This window comes from Pelobates fuscus, chromosome 11 (assembly GCF_036172605.1).
Source record: "Pelobates fuscus isolate aPelFus1 chromosome 11, aPelFus1.pri, whole genome shotgun sequence".
Classification (NCBI taxonomy): Eukaryota; Metazoa; Chordata; class Amphibia; order Anura; family Pelobatidae; genus Pelobates; species Pelobates fuscus.
In genome coordinates, this window is record NC_086327.1 from 115,243,282 (window position 1) to 115,269,594 (window position 26,313).

Here is a 26,313-nt window from a genome sequence, read left to right on the forward strand (position 1 = left end):
TCTGGCTCTTCTGGGCTGTTATTCTCTGCTCGTGTGTTATTATTGCTCTGCTTTTCATATTGGGTTGTCTGATTTTTGGGGCTTGTGTGGGGTACTGCGGGTGGTGGGGGCACAGTGCGCATTATTCTCTCATGCTATGTTAATGACAGCCATCTTGGTTCTCATGCAACATGCATTGTTCATAGTGGCAACGCTCCGGGTCTCGCGAGAGTTCACTCACCACTAGGACCACCAGGGATGGCAGCTGCGCGATCCCCCTTCCCAGGCTAAAGGTAAGAAGGGAGGGGGGATATAATCACACACTGCACGTTGACACTCACAGTACCCTCACTCACATACACACACACTGCACCCCTGACAATCACAGCACCCTCACTCACACACAGCACAGACACTGCACCCCTCACACATACACACACACAGCACCCTTACACACATCACTCCCACACACACACAGCACAATACTCTTTCTTGTCATTTTTGTCTCCTGGTATCCAATCTATGGAGACACCAGAGACAAATTTCAAGCAAACACAGTGCAAGCATATTATTAAATTTGCTTGCGCTGTGCAGAACAAATACAGGGTCTTTTTCCCATGCTAGAGCTCCTCTGCAGAGTTCTGAGCATGGTCTACCCTGGAAGAGCCAACATGGTCTACCCATCATGCTCACTTTGTGATGGGGCATGCTTGTCATCGGTGATGACAAAACACACCCTATCTGGCTCCGCTCCCTTTTTAGTTTAGTTAAAAAATGCCCAGGCCAAAATTTTTTTCCCCAGTCCGGCTCTGTTAGCTATATAAAAGTAAAGTCAACAGTGACTTTTGATAAAAGGATAACAATTATTTTTATGCAATACAAAATCACAAATATATGAGTTGACGCATACATTTTATATGGAATACTAAAGGAAGCATAATGGATTTCAATTTATACACTATGTTATAATGACCTTCTGCAATTCGTTATCAAACATATATACATCAAAACAACGATTGTACTCTGTTACCTGTGGTGACATTAGCATTTGTATTTGGAGCTGAAATTCAAAGAGAAAAATATGTTAGTAATTCGATTTAATATGCAACAGTAATAGGCAACTGTAGATCGTTCTAATACTACAGACATAAATGATTATAAAAATCAGAAGGCTGTCAGCTAAATGATTCCATGGCTTACAAATTTTCTCCTGACAATAGCTCAGTAATGCATTACAAAGCAGTTCTCATGACAGGTTACACTTGAGATTGCCTCTCAAAAAAATGTTTTGCTCCATACCCAACTAATCAGATAACTGACTGCTAATTTAAACATAGGGATGCCAAATTTAAGGTAAAAAAATGACTACGCACAGAGACCTCCACAGAATTATTATTAAGTCTAGTCAATTATTATTTATCTTTAATTTGCCCTTTTTAAGGCTAAAAAAAAGATTTGAAAATGGAAGACTTTAGATGACAAGTTTTGACGGCTATTCTAGATCCATTGTACTCCTTCACTATTATTATTGTTAGTTTTTTTACAACAAAAAATAACAAATATATGATTTAATAGATAAAGTTTATTTTTAATATATATATGTGAGTTTGATGGATTTTAATTTGTACAATAGGTATCAAAGATGCATTGCAAATCTTTATAAAACATTTACATAAAAAAAACAGTTGTACTGTTACCTGTGGTGGCATTCACATTTGGAATTGAAGCTGAAATTCAAAGAGACAAATTGTTTAATTATTCAAGTTAATATGCAACAATAACAGGAAATTTTACATGAAATTAGGTTTTATATTTTGCATTAAATTATCTTTACTGAAGTCCAGCAGCACAGATCATTAACAGGACAAAATATCCAAAAAACAGATTATATTTAAGGCCCTCACCTCTCAAGCGCTTCCCCCTTCTTTGCTGCTCCTGCTGTGCACAGGCAATTGTATTTTGATCCTTTATGACTTTATCATACTATTTACTTTCTCATTTATTTTGTGCTTCCTTGTTTTTGGTATGTTCAATGGCTTCCCCATCCTGCCTACCACTTGTTCCCTAGTTTTCTTCATTCTCATCCACCTTCTCCCAACTTCTTACCCGTCTCAGGCCAGAGCCTTCTGGCTCTTCTGGGCTGTTATTCTCTGCTCATGTGTTATTATTGCTCTGCTTTTAATATTGGGTTGTCTGATTTTTGGGGCTTGTGTGGGGTACTGCAGGTGGTGGGGACACAGTGCGCATTATTCTCTCATGCTATGTTAATGACAGCCATCTTGGTTCTCATGCAACATGCATTGTTCATAGTGGCAACGCTCCGGGTCTCGCGAGAGTTCACTCACCACTAGGACCACCAGGGATGGCAGCTGCGCGATCCCCCTTCCCAGGCTAAAGGTAAGAAGGGAGGGGGGATATAATCACACACTGCACGTTGACACTCACAGTACCCTCACTCACATACACACACACTGCACCCCTGACAATCACAGCACCCTCACTCACACACAGCACAGACACTGCACCCCTCACACATACACACACACAGCACCCTTACACACATCACTCCCACACACACACAGCACAATACTCTTTCTTGTCATTTTTGTCTCCTGGTATCCAATCTATGGAGACACCAGAGACAAATTTCAAGCAAACACAGTGCAAGCATATTATTAAATTTGCTTGCGCTGTGCAGAACAAATACAGGGTCTTTTTCCCATGCTAGAGCTCCTCAGCAGAGTTCTGAGCATGGTCTACCCTGGAAGAGCCAACATGGTCTACCCATCATGCTCACTTTGTGATGGGGCATGCTTGTCATCGGTGATGACAAAACACACCCTATCTGGCTCCGCTCCCTTTTTAGTTTAGTTAAAAAATGCCCAGGCCAAAATTTTTTTCCCCAGTCCGGCTCTGTTAGCTATATAAAAGTAAAGTCAACAGTGACTTTTGATAAAAGGATAACAATTATTTTTATGCAATACAAAATCACAAATATATGAGTTGACGCATACATTTTATATGGAATACTAAAGGAAGCATAATGGATTTCAATTTATACACTATGTTATAATGACCTTCTGCAATTCGTTATCAAACATATATACATCAAAACAACGATTGTACTCTGTTACCTGTGGTGACATTAGCATTTGTATTTGGAGCTGAAATTCAAAGAGAAAAATATGTTAGTAATTCGATTTAATATGCAACAGTAATAGGCAACTGTAGATCGTTCTAATACTACAGACATAAATGATTATAAAAATCAGAAGGCTGTCAGCTAAATGATTCCATGGCTTACAAATTTTCTCCTGACAATAGCTCAGTAATGCATTACAAAGCAGTTCTCATGACAGGTTACACTTGAGATTGCCTCTCAAAAAAATGTTTTGCTCCATACCCAACTAATCAGATAACTGACTGCTAATTTAAACATAGGGATGCCAAATTTAAGGTAAAAAAATGACTACGCACAGAGACCTCCACAGAATTATTATTAAGTCTAGTCAATTATTATTTATCTTTAATTTGCCCTTTTTAAGGCTAAAAAAAAGATTTGAAAATGGAAGACTTTAGATGACAAGTTTTGACGGCTATTCTAGATCCATTGTACTCCTTCACTATTATTATTGTTAGTTTTTTTACAACAAAAAATAACAAATATATGATTTAATAGATAAAGTTTATTTTTAATATATATATGTGAGTTTGATGGATTTTAATTTGTACAATAGGTATCAAAGATGCATTGCAAATCTTTATAAAACATTTACATAAAAAAAACAGTTGTACTGTTACCTGTGGTGGCATTCGCATTTGGAATTGAAGCTGAAATTCAAAGAGACAAATTGTTTAATTATTCAAGTTAATATGCAACAATAACAGGAAATTTTACATGAAATTAGGTTTTATATTTTGCATTAAATGATCTTTACTGAAGTCCAGCAGCACAGATCATTAACAGGACAAAATATCCAAAAAACAGATTATATTTAAGGCCCTCACCTCTCAAGCGCTTCCCCCTTCTTTGCTGCTCCTGCTGTGCACAGGCAATTGTATTTTGCTCCTTTATGACTTTATCATACTATTTACTTTCTCATTTATTTTGTGCTTCCTTGTTTTTGGTATGTTCAATGGCTTCCCCATCCTGCCTACCCCTTGTTCCCTAGTTTTCTTCATTCTCATCACCTTCTCCCAACTTCTTACCCGTCTCAGGCCAGAGCCTTCTGGCTCTTCTGGGCTGTTATTCTCTTCTCGTGTGTTATTATTGCTCTGCTTTTCATATTGGGTTGTCTGATTTTTGGGGCTTGTGTGGGGTACTGCAGGTGGTGGGGACACAGTGCGCATTATTCTTTCATGCTATGTTAATGACAGCCATCTTGGTTCTCATGCAACATGCATTGTTCATAGTGGCAACGCTCTGGGTCTCGCGAGAGTTCACTCACCACTAGGACCACCACGGATGGCAGCTGCGCGATCCCCCTTCCCAGGCTAAAGGTAAGAAGGGAGGGGGGATATAATCACACACTGCACGTTGACACTCACAGTACCCTCACTCACACACACACACACTGCACCCATGACAATCACAGCACCCTCACTCACACACAGCACACACACTGCCCCCTTACACACACACACACACAGCACCCTTACACACATCTACCCCCCACAGACACAGCACAATACTCTTTCCTGTCATTTTTGTCTCCTGGTATCCCATCTATGGAGACACGAGAGACAAATTTCAAGCAAACACAGTGCAAGCATGTTATTAAATTTGCTTGCGCTGTGCAGAACAAATACAGGGTCTTTTTCCCATGCTAGAGCTCCTCAGCAGAGTTCTGAGCATGGTCTACCATGGAAGAGCATTGAACCAACATGCTCACTTTGTGATGGGGCATGCTTGTCATCGGTGATGAAAAAACACACCCTATCTGGCCCCGCTCCCTTTTTAGTTTAGTTAAAAAATGCCCAGGACAAAAATTTTTTCCCAGTCCGGCTCTGTTAGATATATAAAAGTAAAGTCAACAGTGACTTTTGATAAAAGGATAACAATTATTTTTATGCAATACAAAATCACAAATATATGAGTTGACGCATACATTTTATATGGAATACTAAAGGAAGCATAATGGATTTCAATTTATACACTATGTGTCAATGACCTTCTGCAATTCGTTATCAAACATATATACATCAAAACAACGGTTGTACTCTGTTACCTGTGGTGACATTAGCATTTGTAGTTGGAGCTGAAATTCAAAGAGACAAATATGTTAGTAATATGCAACAGTAACAGGCAATTGTAGATCGTTCTAATACTACAGACATAAATGATTATAAAAATCAGAAGGCTGTCAGCTAAATGATTCCATGGCTTACAAATTTTCTCCTGACAGTAGCCCAGTAATGCATTACAAAGCAGTTCTCATGACAGGTTACACTTGAGATTGCCTCTCAAAAAAATGTTTTGCTCCATACCCAACTAATCAGATAACTGACTGCTAATTTAAACATAGGGATGCCTAATTAAAGGTAAAAAAAATGACTACGCACAGAGACCTCCACAGAATTATTATTAAGTCTAGTCAGTTATTATTGATTTTTAATTTGCCCTTTTTAAGGCTAAAAAAAAGATTTGAAAAGGAAGACTTTAGATGACAAGTTTTGATGGCTATTCTAAATCCATTGTACCCCTTCACTATTATTATTGTTAGTTTTTTTACAACACAAAATCACAAATATATGATTTAATAGATAAAGTTTATTTTTAATATATATATATATATATATGTGAGTTTGATGGATTTTAATTTGTACAATAGGTATCAAAGATGCATTGCAAATCTTTATCAAACATTTACATAAAAAAAACTGTTGTACTGTTACCTGTGGTGGCATTAGCATTTGGAATTGAAGCTGAAATTCAAAGAGACAAATTGTTTAATTATTCAATTTAATATGCAACAATAACAGGAAATTTTACATGAAATTAGGTTTTATATTTTGCATTAAATGATCTTTACTAAAGTCCAGCAGCACAGATCATTAACAGGAAAAATATCCAAAAAACAGATGATATTTAAGGCCCTCACCTCTCAAGCACTTCCCCCTTCTTTGCTGCTCCTGCTGTGCACAGGCAATTGTATTTTGATCCTTTATGACTTTATCATACTATTTACTTTCTCATTTATTTTGTGCTTCCTTGTTTTTGGTATGTTCAATGACTTCCCCATCCTGCCTACCACTTGTTCCCTAGTTTTCTTCATTCTCATCACCTTCTCCCAACTTCTTACCCGTCTCAGGCCAGAGCCTTCTGGCTCTTCTGGGCTGTTATTCTCTTCTCGTGTGTTATTATTGCTCTGCTTTTCATATTGGGTTGTCTGATTTTTGGGGCTTGTGTGGGGTACTGCAGGTGGTGGGGACACAGTGCGCATTATTCTTTCATGCTATGTTAATGACAGCCATCTTGGTTCTCATGCAACATGCATTGTTCATAATGGCAACGCTCCGGGTCTCGCGAGAGTTCACTCACCACTAGGACCACCACGGATGGCAGCTGCGCGATTCCCCTTCCCAGGCTAAAGGTAAGAAGGGAGGGGGGATATAATCACACACTGCACGTTGACACTCTCAGTACCCTCACTCACACACACACACACACTGCACATTGACACTCACAGTACCCTCACTCACACACACACACTGCACCCCTGACAATCACAGCACCCTCACTCACACACAGCACACACACTGCCCCCCTCACACATACACACACACACAGCACCCTTACACACATCTACCCCCCACACACACAGCACAATACTCTTTCCTGTCATTTTTGTCTCCTGGTATCCCATTTATGGAGACACGAGAGACAAATTTCAAGCAAACACAGTGCAAGCATATTATTAAATTTGCTTGTGCTGTGCAGAACAAATACAGGGTATTTTTCCCATGCTAGAGCTCCTCAGCAGAGTTCTGAGCATGGTCTACCCTGGAAGAGCATTGAACCAACATGCTCACTTTGTGATGGGGCATGCTTGTCATCGTTGATGACAAAACACACCCTATCTGGCCCCGCCCCCTTTTTAGTTTAGTTAAAAAATGCCCAGGCCAACATTTTTTTCCCAGTCCGGCTCTGTTAGCTATATAAAAGTAAAGTCAACAGTGACTTTTGATAAAAGGATAACAATTATTTTTATGCAATACAAAATCACAAATATATGAGTTGACGCATACATTTTCTATGGAATACTAAAGGAAGCATAATGGATTTCAATGTATACACTATGTGTCAATGACCTTCTGCAATTTGTTCTCAAACATATATACATCAAAACAACGGTTGTACTCTGTTACCTGTGGTGACATTAGCATTTGTAGTTGGAGCTGAAATTCACAGAGACAAATACGTTAGTAATATGCAACAGTAACAGGCAATTGTAGATCGTTCTAATACTACAGACATAAATGATTATAAAAATCAGAAGGCTGTCAGCTAAATGATTCCATGGCTTACAAATTTTCTCCTGATAGTAGCACAGTAATGCATTACAAAGCAGTTCTCATGACAGGTTACACTTGAGATTGCCTCTCAAAAAAATGTTTTGCTCCATACCCAACTAATCAGATAACTGACTGCTAATTTAAACATAGGGATGCCAAATTAAAGGTAAAAAAAATGACTACGCGCAGAGACCTCCACAGAATTATTGTTAAGTCTAGTCAGTTATTACTGATTTTTAATTTGCCCTTTTTAAGGCTAAAAAAAAAGATTTGAAAAGGAAGACTTTAGATGACAAGTTTTGATGGCTATTCTAAATCCATTGTACCCCTTCACTATTATTATTGTTAGTTTTTTTTACAACACAAAAGCACAAATATATGATTTAAAAGATAAAGTTTATTTTTAATATATATATATATGTGAGTTTGATGGATTTTAATTTGTACAATAGGTATCAAAGATGCATTGCAAATCTTTATCAAACATTTACATAAAAAAACAGTTGTACTGTTACCTGTGGTGGCATTAGCATTTGGAATTGAAGCTGAAATTCAAAGAGACAAATTGTTTAATTATTCAATTTAATATGCAACAATAACAGGAAATTTTACATGAAATTAGGTTTTATATTTTGCATTAAATGATCTTTACTGAAGTCCAGCAGCACAGATCATTAACAGGAAAAAATATCCAAAAAACAGATGATATTTAAGGCCCTCACCTCTCAAGCACTTCCCCCTTCTTTGCTGCTCCTGCTGTGCACAGGCAATTGTATTTTGATCCTTTATGACTTTATCATACTATTTACTTTCTCATTTATTTTGTGCTTCCTTGTTTTTGGTATGTTCAATGGCTTCCCCATCCTGCCGACCCCTTGTTCCCTAGTTTTCTTCATTCTCATCCACCTTCTCCCAACTTCTTACCCGTCTCAGGCCAGAGCCTTTCTGGCTCTTCTGGGCTGTTATTCTCTGCTCATGTGTTATTATTGCTCTGCTTTTCATATTGGGTTGTCTGATTTTTGGGGCTTGTGTGGGGTACTGCGAGTGGTGGGGACACAGTGCACATTATTATGCTATGTTAATGACAGCCATCTTGGTTCTCATGCAGCATGCAGTGTTCACAGTGGCCATCTTTCTTCTCATTGCAGATCGTGATTTACATGAGCTGGGCCTACTGTTTTGGCTATCTGAACACATTTAATTGCTTTTAAAATGTATTTTTATGAACGTTCTAGTCTCAAAATTTAATGAATATGGGAAATGGTTTATGTGGATTGGATTGAGATTTATGGATGTCATTTAATTGATGTGTCTTACAATGCACACAAGTGTATATATGTACCACAGTGTTCCTGGCAGAGCATCATGGAAGGTGTAATCCAAAACATCTGGATTGTCGAAGGTTGCCTATGCCTGATCTAGAGGATGCATTGGGCTCCGAGACTTCTAGGGATCATGTACCTTTGGCTAAACTCCACTGCAACGGAGCTGAATTGAATTTCCAGAAATCTAAGGGAAAGGCCACAATTAAATAGCCTAAATAGATGGAGATGCAAGCCCTGCCTCCTTATCCATTGGCATTCTTGGTTGTGGTAGACAAATGTCGAGCAAACGGATCGGCTTCAGAGGAAAAAGAATGGCGAGACAAACCACAGACAGAGTCTCGATCTGTCAGGTAATCTATAGAGGACAATTCTTCCCACAGAAAGAATACTCAAAAGCCACTGGCTTCCAGGGACTCTCAATGGATGCTGTTTTTTCAACCCCACTCAAGCATTCAAGATTGGAATTGTGCCTGCCAGGCCATCTGACTTTATTCCCTTCTGGCTGAGAAAGCAATTGGAGAAGAAGGTGTGCATGCACCTTTGGGCCAAAGGCCCTTGTCCGCTGCTCCCAAAGTAGCGTACACTCCCAAATTTTACACTACGGTAGTGGGCCTTATATCCTGGATGGGTCATGGCTTCCGCAAGAGAATTGAAAAGGACGTAAAATCTGCCCAAGACAAACTTCTGGATATCCTCGGTCCTCTGGCTAAAATTGCTATACTTTGCTGATATGGCTCTCTCACCGGACACGCAATTGGACCCAAATGACATCCGAGAGTGTGCTCAGCATTCAATCTGCATGCTTGGCAATACAAACACTGCTCTTTTTACAGAACATTGCAAGTCCGCTCTTCTGAAGATAGACACAAAGCTAGTTTACTTGGGTAAGAAGGAGCTAAGACCCTTTGCTAATGGGCTCCTATCTGGAGAATCCTTTATCACCAAATTAAAGAGGCATGTGAAACTTTTCACCACTCTGAATAAAGTGCAAACCTCTATGAAATTAGTTATTTGACCATCTCCTGACAGTAGTGTTTTTTGCAGAGCTGATTGGCAGAGGGGCCAAGCCATAAGCTGTTTCTAGTATACCGGAACGAACACTGCATCCTCATCCTTCTTTTCATCCACCATTGCCACTTTCCATAAAAAAACAGAGAGGACAAGACGCAATAGAGGCAGAAGCTATGCATTCTTCTTTGATTCTATCTTCTACTGATTGAACTGCAGGCATATTACTGAATTGAATGGCAATCTTTGTGACACCTGGGTCCTTCAGACATCATCGAGTTCCACTCTGTTTCCACATAAACTTGTTCTCCACATCCCTTGTGCATGTCTGAGGTACACAGGTCCCTCATCAATGAAAACATTTGTGCCTCTGTTCTCTAGAGGTGCAGTGCAATTCACACCAGATGGGACAGGTTTACAGGCAACATTTTTCAATGACTTCAGACTTCCGACCTTTCCTCAATTTATGTCAACTTAACAACTTTGTGGTGTAATGACACTTCGAGATGGTAGGAATCCATTTTCTGTGGAAGCATCTCTGAAAAACAACTGGTTCACTTGTCTCGATCTAAAGGATGAGCACCTCTTGATTCTTGGCCATAGCTTTCTCCATTTCATTTGGTGGGACTGACCTTTCCAGTTCATGTGTCTGACTTTCGGACTCAGCTCTAAAGAACATAAACAATGCAATGGTTAAAAGCTCGATGTTTATGTTCAAGTTAGTCATGCGATCAACGGGTGCCTTTTTTTGGTGGAGGTTCAAACGTAGCTCCATTGGTGACTGCTCCACATGCAGACTGGATTTCATCGTAGAGTTGGACGCCAGCCTTCGGGGTTTCCAGATCTGCTGGAACGGTCTCATGACCACCCTCTTATCCTGCCATTCTTTCTCTATCTTGCCAGAAGGCATGTCCTTTTTAGTCTTGTGTCATACAAAGTCTACCTTGGTTTTTTTAATCTGTTTTTCTGAGAATTGCCCCAACTGTGCGTGGTCAACATGTTATTCTGTTACACGGAGGTCATCGTGTCCTTTTAATGCATAAGTAAGCAAGACGGTAAGCATGAAACAGTTATCTTTTGGTTTTTCAGATTTTTTTAGTATGTGTTTTACACATACTCTGTAAATGATTTATCCATATAAAAGTAAAGTTAAAAGTGAAATTTAATGCAATACAAAATAACAAATACTCAATTTAACACATAAAGTTCACTTTCAATTTATATATGTGAGTTTGATGGATTTCAATTCATACAATATGTGTTAATGACATTCTGCAAATCTTTATCAAACATGTACTTTAAAAGAATGGTTGTACTGTTACCTGAGGTGACATTAGCATTTATAGTTGAAGCTGAAATTCAAAGAGACAAATATATTAATGATTCAATTTAATACGCAACAGTAACCCGTAATTGTAGGTACTTCTAATACTACAGACAGATTATAAAAATTAGAAGGTTATGAATTAAATGATTTCATTAGGGGCAGACATTTTTAAAAAAAGGGGGGAGTCCATTACAAAGGCTAAAGAATTTACATATCTGTAAAAAATAGTTAATGCCTTTCTTCAAATGTTTTTTATTTTTTTAAATATTGATTTTTTTTTAGGGCTTGAAATGTCAAAGAATAATCCCTACTGCATAATAACACTTAAAAATGACAAAAATATAAAAAAGAGTAATCAAATTTTCACTCTTTGAGAGATCCAATAAGATTGAAGTTTCAAAATAGGAACAGCATTTATAAAGTCCCCACGCTTCTCCTGTGCATCTCAGGCTAACTAACCATATAACAATTCTGTATGAAACATTTACTTTAATATAACGATGTTTTGTCACCTGTAGTTATACCATATTGTGCAGTTGATGCTGAAATTCAGAGCATCAAATATGGTAATAATTCAATATAAAATACTTATTCAATATTTTACAGGTATTTCAGATTTTTTGCACCCCTGACTTTTATTAGCATTATTTACACTTGTGAAAGGTGTAGCTATGGAAATGTATTGGTTAAAGGTGACATTTAGTTTAAACAAAAAAAAAACAACACCAAACATTTTATATGATGCAAAATCACAAATATATGATTGAATGCATATATTTTACTTTCCAGGCATATGTGAGCAAGTTGGTAAGCATGACAAATTTATCGGTTTCCGTATTTTAGATTCATTAAACGACAATCACTGTTATCATTTTCACTCTTACGCTGCGGATGATTTAGCTAAATAAATGTAAAGCTAACAGTGACATTTGATAACAGAAAAACAAAACGTTGTATGCAATACAAAATCACATATATATGATTTAAATCATACATTTTACTTTCACTATCAAAGTGAGGATGGGGAATCTTTATTGATAGAATATATGTCAATGGCCTTCTGAAAATCTGTAATAAGCTTATGCATCCAAAGAAAGGTTATTTACCTGTAGTGGAATTATTTTGTGTAGTTGAAGCTGAAATTCAAAGAGACAAATATGTTAATGATTTAATTCAATATGCAACAGAAACAGGTAATTATAGATACTGCTAACCCTACAGACAGATTATAAAACATAGAAGTCTATTAGCTCAATGATCCCATTAGGTGCAGGCTTGCATATTTTTGACAAAATGGGAAGTTTATTACAAAGCCTAAAGCTTTTACATACCTGTAAAAAAAGTCCATCTCTGGTTAACTCACAAAATAAAAATTCTGTATCAGATATATACATTAAAAGGGAGGGGAGGAGGGCGAGAGGCAGAAATAGAACACAGGGAGGGAAGGTGGGAGAGAGGGAGAGTATGAGACACAGGAAGGGGAGGGGGAGAGATGGAGCGTATGGGACACAGGATGGGGAGGGGGTGAGGGAGAAATGGGACACAACGAGGTGGAGGGGGAGAGAGGGAGGGTATGGCACACAGGAAGGGAAGGGGGAGAGAGGTAGGAATGGGACACGGGGAGGGGGAGAGATGGAGGGTATAGGACACGGGGAGGGAAGGGGGGAGAGAGGGAGAATGGGACACAGGGAGGGGAGGAGGGAGAGAGGGAACAATGAGACACATGGATGTGTGGGAGAGAGAGGGATGGTATGGGACACAGGGAGGGGAGGGGGATAGACGGGGAAATGGGACACAGGGAGGGGAGAGGAGAGAGAGGGTAAGGTTCACATGTAAGAGAGGGGAGAGGGAGGGAGGGAGAAATGGGACACAGTGAGGAGGGGGAAAGAGGGTATAAGAGAGGGAGGGTGAGAGAGGGAAGAATGGGACACATGGAGTAGAGGGGGAGAGAGGAAGGAATAGGACACAGGGAGGGGAGAGAGGGAGGGAATGGGGCACAGGGAGGGGAGAGAGAGAGTGAATAGGCCACGTGGAGGGGAGGGAATGAGGGAGGGTATGAGACACATGGAAGGGAGGGGAGGAGGGAGAGAGGGCATGGGACACATGAAAGGGAGGGGGAGAGAGGTAGGGTATGGGACACATGGAAGGGAGGGGTAGAGAGGGAAGAATTGGATATGTGGGGGGAGAGAGAGGGACACAGGGTGGAGAGGGAGATATGGGACACATGAAGGGCTGGGAGGGAGGAGGGTATTTGAAACATGTAGGTGCTGCAGGGAGAGGGAATGGGATAAATGGAGGGGCTGGAGGGGTTGAGGGTATGGGACACATGGGGGATTAGTGGGGAGAGGGAATGGGAAACATGGAGGGGCTGTGGTGTCAAGGGAAGGAGTCAAGGAGGAGGCTTGGGTGCGGGAATGAGACAGAATGAGGCACCGGGGGAATTGAATGAGACACTGGGGGATGAGAAACATGGTAGGGGCAATTTTCAAATTACCACAAGGATGCAGTGTGCGTAGATTGGATACTGACACACAGACATACATACTGACACACAGACACACATACTGACACACAGACATAGACACTAGACAGATATACTGACACATAGACATACATACTAATACACAAACATACATACTGACACAAAAACATACATATTGACAGACACACAAGTAATTTTTTAGCCACCTTCCTGTTACTTAGCTTTTGGGTGCAGGAGGGTGGGTGGGGCTGATGGGTGTCGGTCTAGCAGTTAGCTATCCCATTCTCACTGCCTTTGCTCTGCCTTCCTCCCAAGTGGAGTAAGCTGGGAGGAAATGACCGTATGTCACTTACTCCCAGCAAAAGTTGTTGCTACCATTTGTAGAGGTGTCCAGTTGCGCTATATAATCTGACCAAGCCCCTGATGATATATATATGCCTTAAGAGCATGTACCACGGTGCAGTTGCACCAGCGGCAGTTCTGCCACTACAGATATACGGAATGTATAGTCAAATGGCCAGACACCCCAGCACTGCCGGGTCTGTGACAAGCATCTTGGTTGTCACCCACTGATGGCGGCCCTGAATAAGACTTAATGATAAAAAAGATACAAAAATCCTGTATTCAAATCCTGTATTTGAGGGCTCCAAGGAGATTAAAGTTTCAAAGTAGGAACAGCCTTTATAAGGTTCCCACACTTCACTGTCCATCTCTGACAAACTCACAATATAACAATTCTGTATTAAACATATAAATTAAAAGAAGGATGTTTTGTTACCTGCAGTGGCACCAGATTGTGTAGTTGAAGCTGAAATTCAAAGTGACATGTTAGTGATTCAATTTAATACGTAAAAGTAGTAGGCCATTGTAGAAAATGCTAATACTACAGACAGATTATAAAATGCAGAAGGCTATCAGTTAACATATTACATTATGGTCAGGTTGACAAATATTAACTAAACAGGAAGTCCATTACAAGGCTAATATAGCTTACATTGCTGTAAAAAATAGGCTATGCTTTTTTTTTACATTTTCATTTTACAGGCTCCAAAAAAGGTCAAAGAAAAATCCAATGCATCCAAAGAGAGTTAAAAACAAAAAACGCACAGTTTGTAAATATTCAATCCATTCTTAAATAGAATGTTCACCTCAATTAGCGGAAATGCTGTTTCCCCCCCAAAGCAATTATGGAGTCCAGTATTTCTCCCATTCTAAAACCAGGGAAAGATCCAAAACTGGTAATTAATTATAGGCCCATCTCCCCTATTAATATAGATGTTATGCTTTTTTCTAAGATCTCGGCACAAAGACTTAATCGCGTGATCCATGAACTTATTGATCCAGATCAGGCTGGATTTATGCCGGGTAGATCAGGAGAGGAGAACACCCGCAGAGTCTTCAACATTTTAGAGGAAATCCACGTTAAACAGACACCCTCCATTTTAATGGCTCTCGATGCCGAAAAGGTTTTCGATCAAGTTAATTGGAGATTCATATTGGAGACTCTGCGGGTGATTGGAATAGATGGCATATTCTTGGATCAAGTAAAGGCTCTTTACATGAATTTAACAGTGAAAGTTAGAGGTCCCTATATGAACTCTAACGCATTAAAAATCCAAAATGGCACACAGCAGGGATGCCCTTTGGCACCTCTGCTTTAAGCACTATCAATCGAGCCCTTAGCTGCTCTTATTAGAAAAAAATATTGAAATTAAAGGTGTAAAGATTGGCCAGCAAGAACATACACTGTATGTAGATGATGTTCTACTTTCACTATCTTCTCCAGCATCCTCAGTCCCAGCCCTTTTAGATGCAATAGATCTATTTAACTTGTTGTCTAATTAAATATTAAATCTTTCTAAAGCCCAAATTTTGACATTTTATATGACTGAAGAACAGAGGAAGGACATAGGTGACTTTGGTCGATTCGATTAACATCAAAAATGTATATATTATTTAGGAATTAAGATCAGACGTAAAATACTGCAAACTCTAGAAATAAATTATGAAAACTTGTGGGAGGAACTTAACATATTATTGACTCAATGGAAGAGATTGGAAATCTCATGGTTGGGACGTCTTTGTGTATTAAAATCAAATGTACTCCCAAAACTTCTCTACTTGTTTAGAGTAATACCATACCAAGTCTCAAACTCTATTCTGAAGAAAAATTGACTTGTCATTTTCTAACTTTGTTTGGGCATCTAAAAAACCTAAGATCCCAAGCACAGTTCTTAAGAGAAGCACCTTACAACATGGTTTAGGATATCCAGATATATATCGTTATCATGATTCATTCCAATTCTTTCATATGATGGCATGGAAGAGAAGGAAGGAGACTAATCTTGGTTAATATAACATTAAAAAAATATAGAATAGGAACCTGTGAGCCTTATTTATTGTTTTGGTCCTCTCCTAAACTATTACAAAAATTACAACTAATACAGCTACAATCTTTACTTGAACACTATGGAAGATACCGCATTCAGCTGCCTAATAAAGCAAATCTACAAGATGACCACAAAAGAAGTAGAGCTCAATAGCGACATATACGTTCTATCAATCTGCAAGAAAAGACAGCTGATCCCCAAAGGCCTAAAAATAAAAAATCCACTTGTAACTATGCACAAATCACAGTATGCTGAAAACCTGTGTAAACGCACTAGTGAGAAACTAAGGAACCATCTCATCTACCAGCTCTATAGCATCCAACATAAAAAACAATACTCCCAAATCTATGTGAGGAAAATATATAAATTGCTGAACAACTAGAACATAGAAACATAGAAACATAGAAACATAGAATGTGACGGCAGATAAGAACCATTCGGCCCATCTAGTCTGCCCAGTTTTCTAAATACTTTCATTAGTCGCTGGCATTATCTTATAGTTAGGATAGCCTTATGCCTATCCCACGCATGCTTAAACTCCTTTACTGTGTTAACCTCTACCACTTCAGCTGGAAGGCTATTCCATGCATCCATGGAATCTACACTATCTACAAAAAGCACTACAAAAAGCACTAAAAGCACTACACTATTTTTACAAAAAGCAACAACAGGACCTTTTTAAGAAGAAAAATAATAAACTCATCAGACTTCAGCACTTCTGCGCTACAGATATAGGAAATGTCGAGCATAGATGACCGGACACCCCAGGACGAGGCTCAGACTAAAATTTAAAGATAAAAAGATACAAAATCCCTCATCCCAAAATTTTTCCATTTTCACTCTTTGAGGTCACTAAGTAGATTTAAGTTTCAAAGTAGGAACATCCTTTATAACGTTCCTGTATCAAAACCACGTAGGGAGGGATAGTCCCAAAAACAAGTGTAGTGGTAGTAAACAACCATAAAATACAACCTGAACGTTGGCAGATGGCAGAATATTATCTACAAGATATACGTATAAAACATAACATAGTGTATACTGTGTAATACAAATGTATACTGAATAAAGATGGACTACCACTCACATTTGACAGAGCCGTGCCAGGCTCTGTATAGCAGGCTCAAAGGTGCCAATTCAGGCTAACAAAACTCCAAGGAATGAATGGAAAAATTCCGTAGTGAAAAAAAGTATATATTTATTTAAATGAAGATAAAATAATAAGCAAACTCCTGGTTATAAAGGGGTGGAACCCAAATGCAAGTGATATAAAAAGGGGGTATCCACTTACCCGAACAGTATTAACCATAGGAGTAATATAAAACAAGTATAAAAAAACAATCAAATAGTCCATCTTTATTCAGTATACATTTGTATTACACAGTATACACTATGTTATGTTTTATACTTATATCTTGTAGATAATATTCTGCCATCTGCCTACGTTCAGGTTGTATTTTATGGCTGTTTACTACCACTACACTTGTTTTTGGGACTATCCCTCCCTACGTGGTTTTGATACACACTCTTTACCAATATTTACTCTGATTTAGTGTCTGGGAAACACTGCTGTATCAATCAGTTCTATATTCACCTTAATTCCATTTTGGGAAGCACCTACTCACTATGTCCTATTTTGTATTAGACAATGTAATAGAGCAACAGGAAATGCTAGCAGAATGCTTGGTTGTATAGGTAAAGGTATTAGCAGTGGAAAGAGGAAGTACTCATGCCATTGTGCAGAACACTGGTGAGACCTCACTTGAAGTATTGTACGCAGTACTGGAGACCGTATCTCCAGAAGGATATTGATACTTTAGAGAGAGTTCAGAGAAGGGCTACTAAACTGGTTCATGGATTGCAGGATAACACTTACAAGGAAAGGTTAAAGGAACTTAACATGTATAGCTTGGAGGAAAGACGAGACAGGCGGGATATGAAAGAACATTTAACCCCTTAAGGACCAAACTTCTGGAATAAAAGGGAATCATGACATTTCACACATGTCATGTGTCCTTATGGGGTTAAATACATAAAGGGAATCAACATAGTAAGGGAGGAGACTATATTTAAAAGAAGAAAAACTACCACAACAAGAGGACTTAGTCTTAAATTAGAGGGGCAAAGGCTTAAAAATAATATCAGGAAGTTTTACTTTACTGAGAGGGTAGTGGATGCATGGAATAGCCTTCCAGCTGAAGTGATAGAGGTTAACACAGTAAAGGAGTTTTAGCATGCGTGAGAGAGGCATGAGGCTATCCTAACTATAAGATAAGGCCAGGGACTAATGAAAGTATTTCTAAAATTGGGCAGACTAGATGGGCCGAATGGTTCTTATCTGCCATCACATTCTATGTTTCTATGTTTCTACAGAGATAGAGAATGTTACGCATAGATGGGCGGACACCCCAGGACCACCTAGCCTGTGATATCATGGTTGTCACCCCCTGATGAGGCTCAAAATAACACTTAAAGATAACATACAAAAAAAACCTCAACCAAAAAATTATCCTATTTTCACTGTTTGAGGGCTCCAAGTAGATTTAGGTTTAGGAACAGCCTTTATAAAGTTCCAAAGTGCATCCTGTCCATCTCTGGCTAGTAGCACTGTTATGCATTACCAAGCAAAGATCATGCGAGGTGAGACTTTCCTCTCAAAGAACTTTGTAATAGTTTCCTATCCAACCAATCAGAATACTCTGACCAGGGGCAGACTGAGCACCTAGGCAAATCGGTTATGGACCAAGGGCCAGAGGCTCTTGAGGGCCTGCCCCTGCTGCAGTGCAGTATTGGCTGAGCTGGGGAGTTAAACAATCTCCCCAGCCAACCTGCACTCAGTAAGAGGCCCGGACAGCCTTCGGCAGGCCCCTACTGCTAGAAATCTGCTCCCCCATGCAGGGCACACTGAGGGACAGCTAAGGGGCCTTTCTAAAGACCCCACTAGGCTGCCCCTTTTTTAGAGTGGCTGAGAGAAATCGGAAGAGGCTCTAGGAGCATTGTCTCTGCCAGCAGGTCAGAACAGTCACACAGAGCTTGCAGGCTGTAACACAGATCAGGCAGCTCAGTGCTGCTGCTTCTGCAGGAAGTAACATCATTCCTGTGAAGCTGCCCTGATCTGTGTTACAGACAGCATGTCCAGTAGTGATGTACCGAACGGTTCGCAGGCAGCCACGGTGGGCGAACACATTCGCGGTTCGATCCGCCCCCTATTCGTCATCATTGAGTAAACTTTGACCCTCTACCTCACAGTCAGCAGACACATTCCAGCCAATCAGCAGCACACCCTCCCTAGCAGACCCTCCCACCTCCTGGACAGCATCCATTTTAGATTCATTTGGAAGCTGCATCCATTTTTTTTTTTTTTTTGTATTCTTTATTTTTGTAGTGCATGGAGGTATAACAAATGAGCATGTGGTACCCCAACTGCATTCCTCATGCTTTTCAAGTAACATTTGTAACAATAGGGTATATGTTAATATCCTAGTCTGCGCGAAGCCCTTCATGGGTGAAGATGGATTATTATTTTTTTTGCGCTCGGGTTTTTTTATTTTATTTTTAAGTTCGACGGGTATGATGGCTTTTTATTTGGCCTTTTTTGGGGGCTGAAAAATGAAGATTTTAGAAAAAAGAAGACGTTGAATAGTAAGTTGAATTTTACTTTACAGGGTAGTAATTTTATTCCCCCCTCACTATTTTTTAGGGTGAGGGGGATAGGTAGGGGCTTTTTTATTTGGGTGTGTGACTAGGGGCTTGGGGACCCCTAGTCACCTTTGATGTGGGAGGGGGGATTTTCATTTAGGGTCCCCACCCGCCGCTCAGGGGTGGGGGCCGTGGGGGGCAGTAGGTGTCCCCCCCTTATTGTTGTTTAGGGTCCCCACCCGCAGCTCAGGGGTGGGGGCCAGGGGGAGGACAGTAGGTCCCCCCTCTTATTGTAACTTAGGACCCCCACCCGCCGCTCAGGGGTGTGGGCGGGGTGGAGGACAGTAGGTCCCCCCCATTATTCTTTTATATGGCCCCCACCCGCAGCTCAGGAGCCATGTTACTCTGTATATAGAGGGAGCCATGTTTACACTGTATATAGAGGGAGCCATGTTACTCTGTATATAGAGGGGAGCCATGTTACTCTGTAAATAGAGAGGAGCCATGTTTACACTGTATATAGAGTGAGCCATGTTACTCTGTATATAGAGAGGAGCCATGTTTACACTGTATATAGAGGGGAGTCATGTTACTCTGTATATAGAGGGAGCCATGTTATTCTGTATATAGAGGGAGCCATGTTTACACGGTATATAGAGGGAAGCCATGTTACTCTGTATATAGAGAGGAGCCATGTTTACACTGTATATAGAGGGAGCCATGTTACTCTGTATATAGAGGGAGCCATGTTACTCTGTATATAGAGGGAGCCATGTTACACTGTATATAGAGGGGAGCCATGTTACACTGTATATAGAGGGAGCCATGTTATTCTGTATATAGAGGGAGCCATGTTTACACGGTATATAGAGGGAAGCCATGTTACTCTGTATATAGAGGGAGCCATGTTACTCTGTATATAGAGGCAGTGGTGTACTAAGGGGGGGCAGAGGGGGCGGTCCGCCCCGGGTACCACTCACTAGGGGGGTGCCTGGGGTGAACTTTCGCAGGGGTGGCGAAATGCCGCCCTGTGTCTTGTGTAAAGGGACCGGCCGCTAATAAGACTATCTACCCGAGTTTCCCATCCAGCAGCAGCATGGTCCTCTGTTCTCGCGATACGCGAGAGCGTTGCTGTGGGTTGCCATAGCAACGCTCTCGCGGATCGCGAGAACGTTGCCATAGCAACGCTCTCGCGGATCGCGAGAACAGAGGACCCTGCTGCTGCTGGATGAGAAACTCGGGTCTTATTAACGAGCATGGAGAATACTGGGCCCCTCTAAACTGCCCAGTGATGCTGTGCCACCGGACCACCAGTCGAGGAGGACGGGAGGGACAGGTAAGTGGCAGCACTTATTCCACACAACATACACACTGCATCTGCATACACTCTACACACACTCTACCCACACTGCATACACTGCATACACTCTAAACACACTGAATAAACTCTACACACACTCTACATACACTCTACATACACACTGCATACACACTGCATACACACTGCATACACACTGCATAAACTCTACACACACTTCATAAACACTACACACACTGCATACACTGCACACACACTATAAACACACTACACACACTATACACACACTGCATAAACTCTACACACACTGCATACACTCCACACACACTATACACACTCTACAGACACTGCATACACTCTACACACACTGCAAACACTGCACACACACTATGCACACACTGCACACACTATACACACACTGCATACACTCTAAACACACTGAATAAACTCTACACACACTCTACATACACTGCATACACACTGCATACACACTGCATACACTCTACACACACTTCATAAACACTACACACACTGCATACACTCCACACACACTATACACACTCTACAGACACTGCATACACTCTACACACACTGCAAACACTGCACACACACTATGCACACACTGCACACACTCTACACACACTGTACACACTATGCACACACTGCATACACTATACACACACTACACACACACTGCATACACACTGCACACAATATACACACACTACACACACTGCACACACTATACACACACTGCACATACTATACACACACTGGACACACTACATGCACTACACACACTTTATACACACACTATACACACACTGCATACACTATGCACACACTATACACACACACTACATACACTATGCACACACTGCACACTCTATACACACACTGCACACACTATACACACACTGCACACACTGCACACACTATACACACTCTACACACACTGCATACACACTGCACACACTACATACACTATACACACACTGCACTAACCATACACACACTGCACACACTATACACACACGGCATTCACCCTATACACACACTGCATACACACTATACACACACTGCATACACACTATATACACACTATACACTGCATACACTATACACACACTGCACTAACCATACACACACTGCACACACTATACACACACGGCATACACCCTATACACACACTGCATACACCCTATACACACACTGCATACACACTATACACACTGCTTACACACTATACACACACTGCATACACACTATACACACACTGCGCACACTATACACACACTGCACACACTATACACACAAGATACGCACACACTGTACACACTAAACACGCACTGTACACACTATGCAGACACTGCATACACTATGCACACACTATACACACACACTGCATACACACTGCACACAATATACACACACTACACACCCTGCATACACACTGCACACACTATACACACACACACTATACACACACTGCATACACTATGCACACACTATACACACACTATACACACACTGCATACACTATGCACACACTGCACACTCTATACACACACTGCAAACCTAATAACGAGATCTGTATCTTGGTATGCTTACATTTCACTTGGACATACGGATAAGTGTAATTTAACAATACTAAGCAGAAGACAAGGTGTGTAAAATATCACATATTGAGTCTGAGTAGAATACTTATCACGGTAGAATATTCATTATTTTGAGAGTTCCTTAATTGTGTGTATATTTTGTATTCTCACTAGTAATATTAATAGCTATTATCCCAGCAATGGGATTTGTATTTTGGTATGTCTAAATCCCAGTTGGATACAAGATTAATTTTATAATCTAGCAATATTAAAATAGAAGGCAAGTAGTGTAAAAGAAGACTTATTCAGTCTCAGTAGATCACAGTAGAATACTTATCATTTTGAGAGGTTTTTTTTAAATTAAGTGCAATCATCTTTTAAATAATGAGACAATACCATATACTACTTTCATTACTAGTTACTTTATTGTTTTAATTTGATTATATCAATATATGGCTGATTCCATAGCTACTATGATATAATACACCAGTGATGGTATGTCTTTATGTTAAGTACTCTCTGGTTAAAAGTTGTTATAAGGAATAACAATGTTTTTTTTTTCTCCTCTTACTTGGCTTGGCTGTTTCCCATTGTATTCAATTTCCTAGCTATCACTCAAATCTCACTACCTGCATAAAAAAATTGCAGGTCCCAGTTGGACTGGCTGTTCCTTTTAACTTTTTGTCAAATAATGAAAACTGTCTACACAAGATATAGACAAGTAATGTTTTGTTTTATGCATATTAGTGTTGTAGGACTGCAATATTGGGATTCATTCTTAGGGGGTGTAAAGGAATTTAATGGACCCTAGGTGTGTCTCATGGAATATCCAGGGGCTTAATTCACCTCAAAAACAGAGGACTTTATGTATATTCTTAAAAGTAAATAAGCTGGACATAGCTTTTATCCAGGAAACCTATTGGATCTCCTCTCCTACTGAAATATGTCATTTTAATAATTTTCCGATAGTATAGTATGCCGACCTTGGGTAATCTTATAAAAATGGGATTCGCTATCATTCTGTCAAAAAATCTCAAATTTGAAATCCACTCAGAAAGTGATTTTAACAGTAGATTACTGCTCCTAATTGCTAAGATAAATGATACAATCAGGGCCGGCCTTAGGGGTGTGCGAGCTGTGCGGCCGCACAGGGCGCCATGGTGCAGGGGGCGCCCTGCGGCCGCATAGCTCACACGGCATGTCTGTTAGCCGCAATGCTAACAAGACATTTGCCTTGGGCGGCATTTTCCAGGGGGCGGCAAAAAAAGCCGCCCCCAAATGCCCAAGGCTAATGTCTTGTTAGCCTTGCGGCTAACAGACATGCCTGGCTGCTGGGCGGTCGGGCGGCGCTGGCGGGCGGCTGGCGAGGGAGCACTTCCTCTGAGCTGTATGCTCAGCTCCCTCGCGCGCCGCAGAGTGAGGCTGGGAGCCGGAATATGACGTCATATTCCGGCTCCCAGCCTCACTCTGCAGCGCGAGGGAGCTGAGCATACAGCTCAGAGGAAGTGCTCCCTCGCCAGCTGCCCGCCAACGCCGCCCGCCCAGCCCAGCAGCCACTGGACCACCAGGGAGGAAGAGACCCCCCCAGCATTCCCAAAGGTAAGGAGGCTGGGGGGGGGTCTAAATAAATGTTAAAAAAAGTGTTAATGTGGGTGAGTGTGTGTGTATGTTAGTGTGTGTGTGTGTGTATGTCAGTGTGTGTCTGTGTCTGTTAGTGTGTATGTTAGTGTGTGTCTGTTAGTGTGTGTGTGTATGTTAGTGTGTGTCTGTGTGTATGTTAGTGTGTGTATGTTAGTGTGTGTGTATGTTAGTGTGTGTCTGTCTGTTAGTGTGTGTGTCTGTTAGTGTGTGTGTGTGTATGTTAGTGTGTGTGTGTGTATGTTAGTGTGTGTGTGTGTATGTTAGTGTGTCTGTGTATGTTAGTGTGTGTCTGTGTCTGTTAGTGTGTGTCTGTGAGTGTGTTTGTCTGTTAGTGAGTGTGTGTGTCTGACTGTGTGTGTGTGTGTGTGTGTGAGACTGTCTGCGCGTGTGTGACTGTCTGCGTGTGTGTGTGTGTGACAGGGTGTGTGGGAAGGGGTAAGGAGTGGGGGAGAGGGGGATGGGAAGGGGGGGCGCTGTGAAGATTTTTTGCACAGGGCGCCCAAATGCCTAAGGCCGGCCCTGGATACGATATCAACTTTGGTGAACATACATGCCCCGAATGACTTTTCATTGGGTTTCCTGGAGTATTGTATTTCCAAAATTGAAAAGGTCAAGCGTGGAAACCTAATTATTGGTGGTGATTTTAATTGTGTCCCCAACCTAAAACTATATAAAAATAAAAATAATAGTAAAGATTGAGACTCAAAAATTAAAACTTCCGCCAATTATTTTTTTATTAATTTATGTTGGAAAATTCATTATACGATGGCTGGAGAACTTTTAATCCAGGTTCAAGAGATTATACTTATTTTTCCCATGTTCATCAGACATACTCCCGTATAGACTGTTTTTTAGTTAGAATAAACTTCTGGAATTATTTGTTGATTCTAGGATTGGCTCAATTATTGTGTCAGATCATGCCCCAGTATTTCTAACACTTAAATCCGCAAATTGTTTTAAAATTAAAAATAGTTGGAGACTAAATGAAAGCCTATTATTAATAGATATGGTAACCTCTGAATTAGTTACAGAACTGTACCACTTTATTAAAACTAATAATAAATGGGTGGTTTCTACATCCACAGTTTGGTGCACTTTAAAAAGAGAGGTCGTACTAAAACCAAGTTCGAGACAAAAGAAAAAGAAATAGGAATCTACTTCAAATCTATATATTAAATTGTCTAAATTAGAAAGAGTAAATAAGGCTCAAATAACCCAAGTTATTACAGACGAAATTTCATCTCTGAAACAGGCTATTAATAAAAAAAATCTTGGATGAGATGAATAAATCTATTATTTTCCTTAAACAAAAATGGTCTCTCAACAACAATAAAGTTAGTAAAGTGCTTATGAATTGACTGACAAACACTTCTATGGATAAAGCTATTAAGAGCATAATAGTAGAGGATGATTGTTTTTTTAAGACCAGGAGATATATCTCAGGCTTTGTAGATACATATAATGTTTTATATAATCTACCAGATTCTAAGGCTATAAATTTGGAAATGAATGAATGTTTGAATAAAATGTCTATCCCGGTTATACTCCCAGTAAAAATAAGTTAATTTAAATCATCCATAGCAACTACAGAAATATTTAATTCAATATAAAAAACCTTAAAACCAATAAAGCCCCAGGACCGGATGGCTTTTGAGCGAAGTTTTAAAAAAAATTGCAGACATCTTGGTCCCTATATTACTGAAAGTATTCGATGAAGCCTCTATTACAAATCCCTTTCCTAAGGAGATGTTGCTTGCCTCTATTATTCCGATTCTCAAACCAGGAAAGGACCCAAGAAATACATTAAATTATAGACCGACTTCTTTAATAAACTTAGATATTAACATTTATTCTCACATCTTAGCTAATAGAATGAAACTGATTATTTCTGATTTAATATCGGTTTATCAGTCTTGCTTCATCAAGGATAGAGGTACGATGGATAATATATGTAGAATACTTAATTTGATAATAATCTTATGAACTCAGAAATGGCTATCTTAGACCTTGATGCTGAAAAAGCATTCGATAGAATGAACTGGAGATTCTTAGAAAGAGTATTAAATAAATTTGGTTTTGCAGGTCCTTTTAAAG

The 26,313-nt window shown here is 40.0% G+C and overlaps 1 protein-coding gene across 1 annotated transcript in view; it reads right to left on the bottom strand.

The window, feature by feature from the left end:
* Nucleotides 1-26,313, bottom strand: part of LOC134576959 (mucin-22-like) — a 44,279-nt gene that overhangs the window by 8,208 nt on the left and 9,758 nt on the right. The window contains exons 5-11 of the mRNA XM_063435620.1: nt 14,415-14,444; nt 12,261-12,290; nt 11,150-11,179; nt 8,010-8,039; nt 7,348-7,377; nt 5,875-5,904; nt 5,208-5,237 (exon numbers count right to left, since the gene is read on the bottom strand). Coding sequence (XP_063291690.1) covers nt 5,208-5,237; nt 5,875-5,904; nt 7,348-7,377; nt 8,010-8,039; nt 11,150-11,179; nt 12,261-12,290; nt 14,415-14,444 — 210 coding nt within the window. The remainder of the gene's footprint in view (nt 1-5,207; nt 5,238-5,874; nt 5,905-7,347; nt 7,378-8,009; nt 8,040-11,149; nt 11,180-12,260; nt 12,291-14,414; nt 14,445-26,313) is intronic.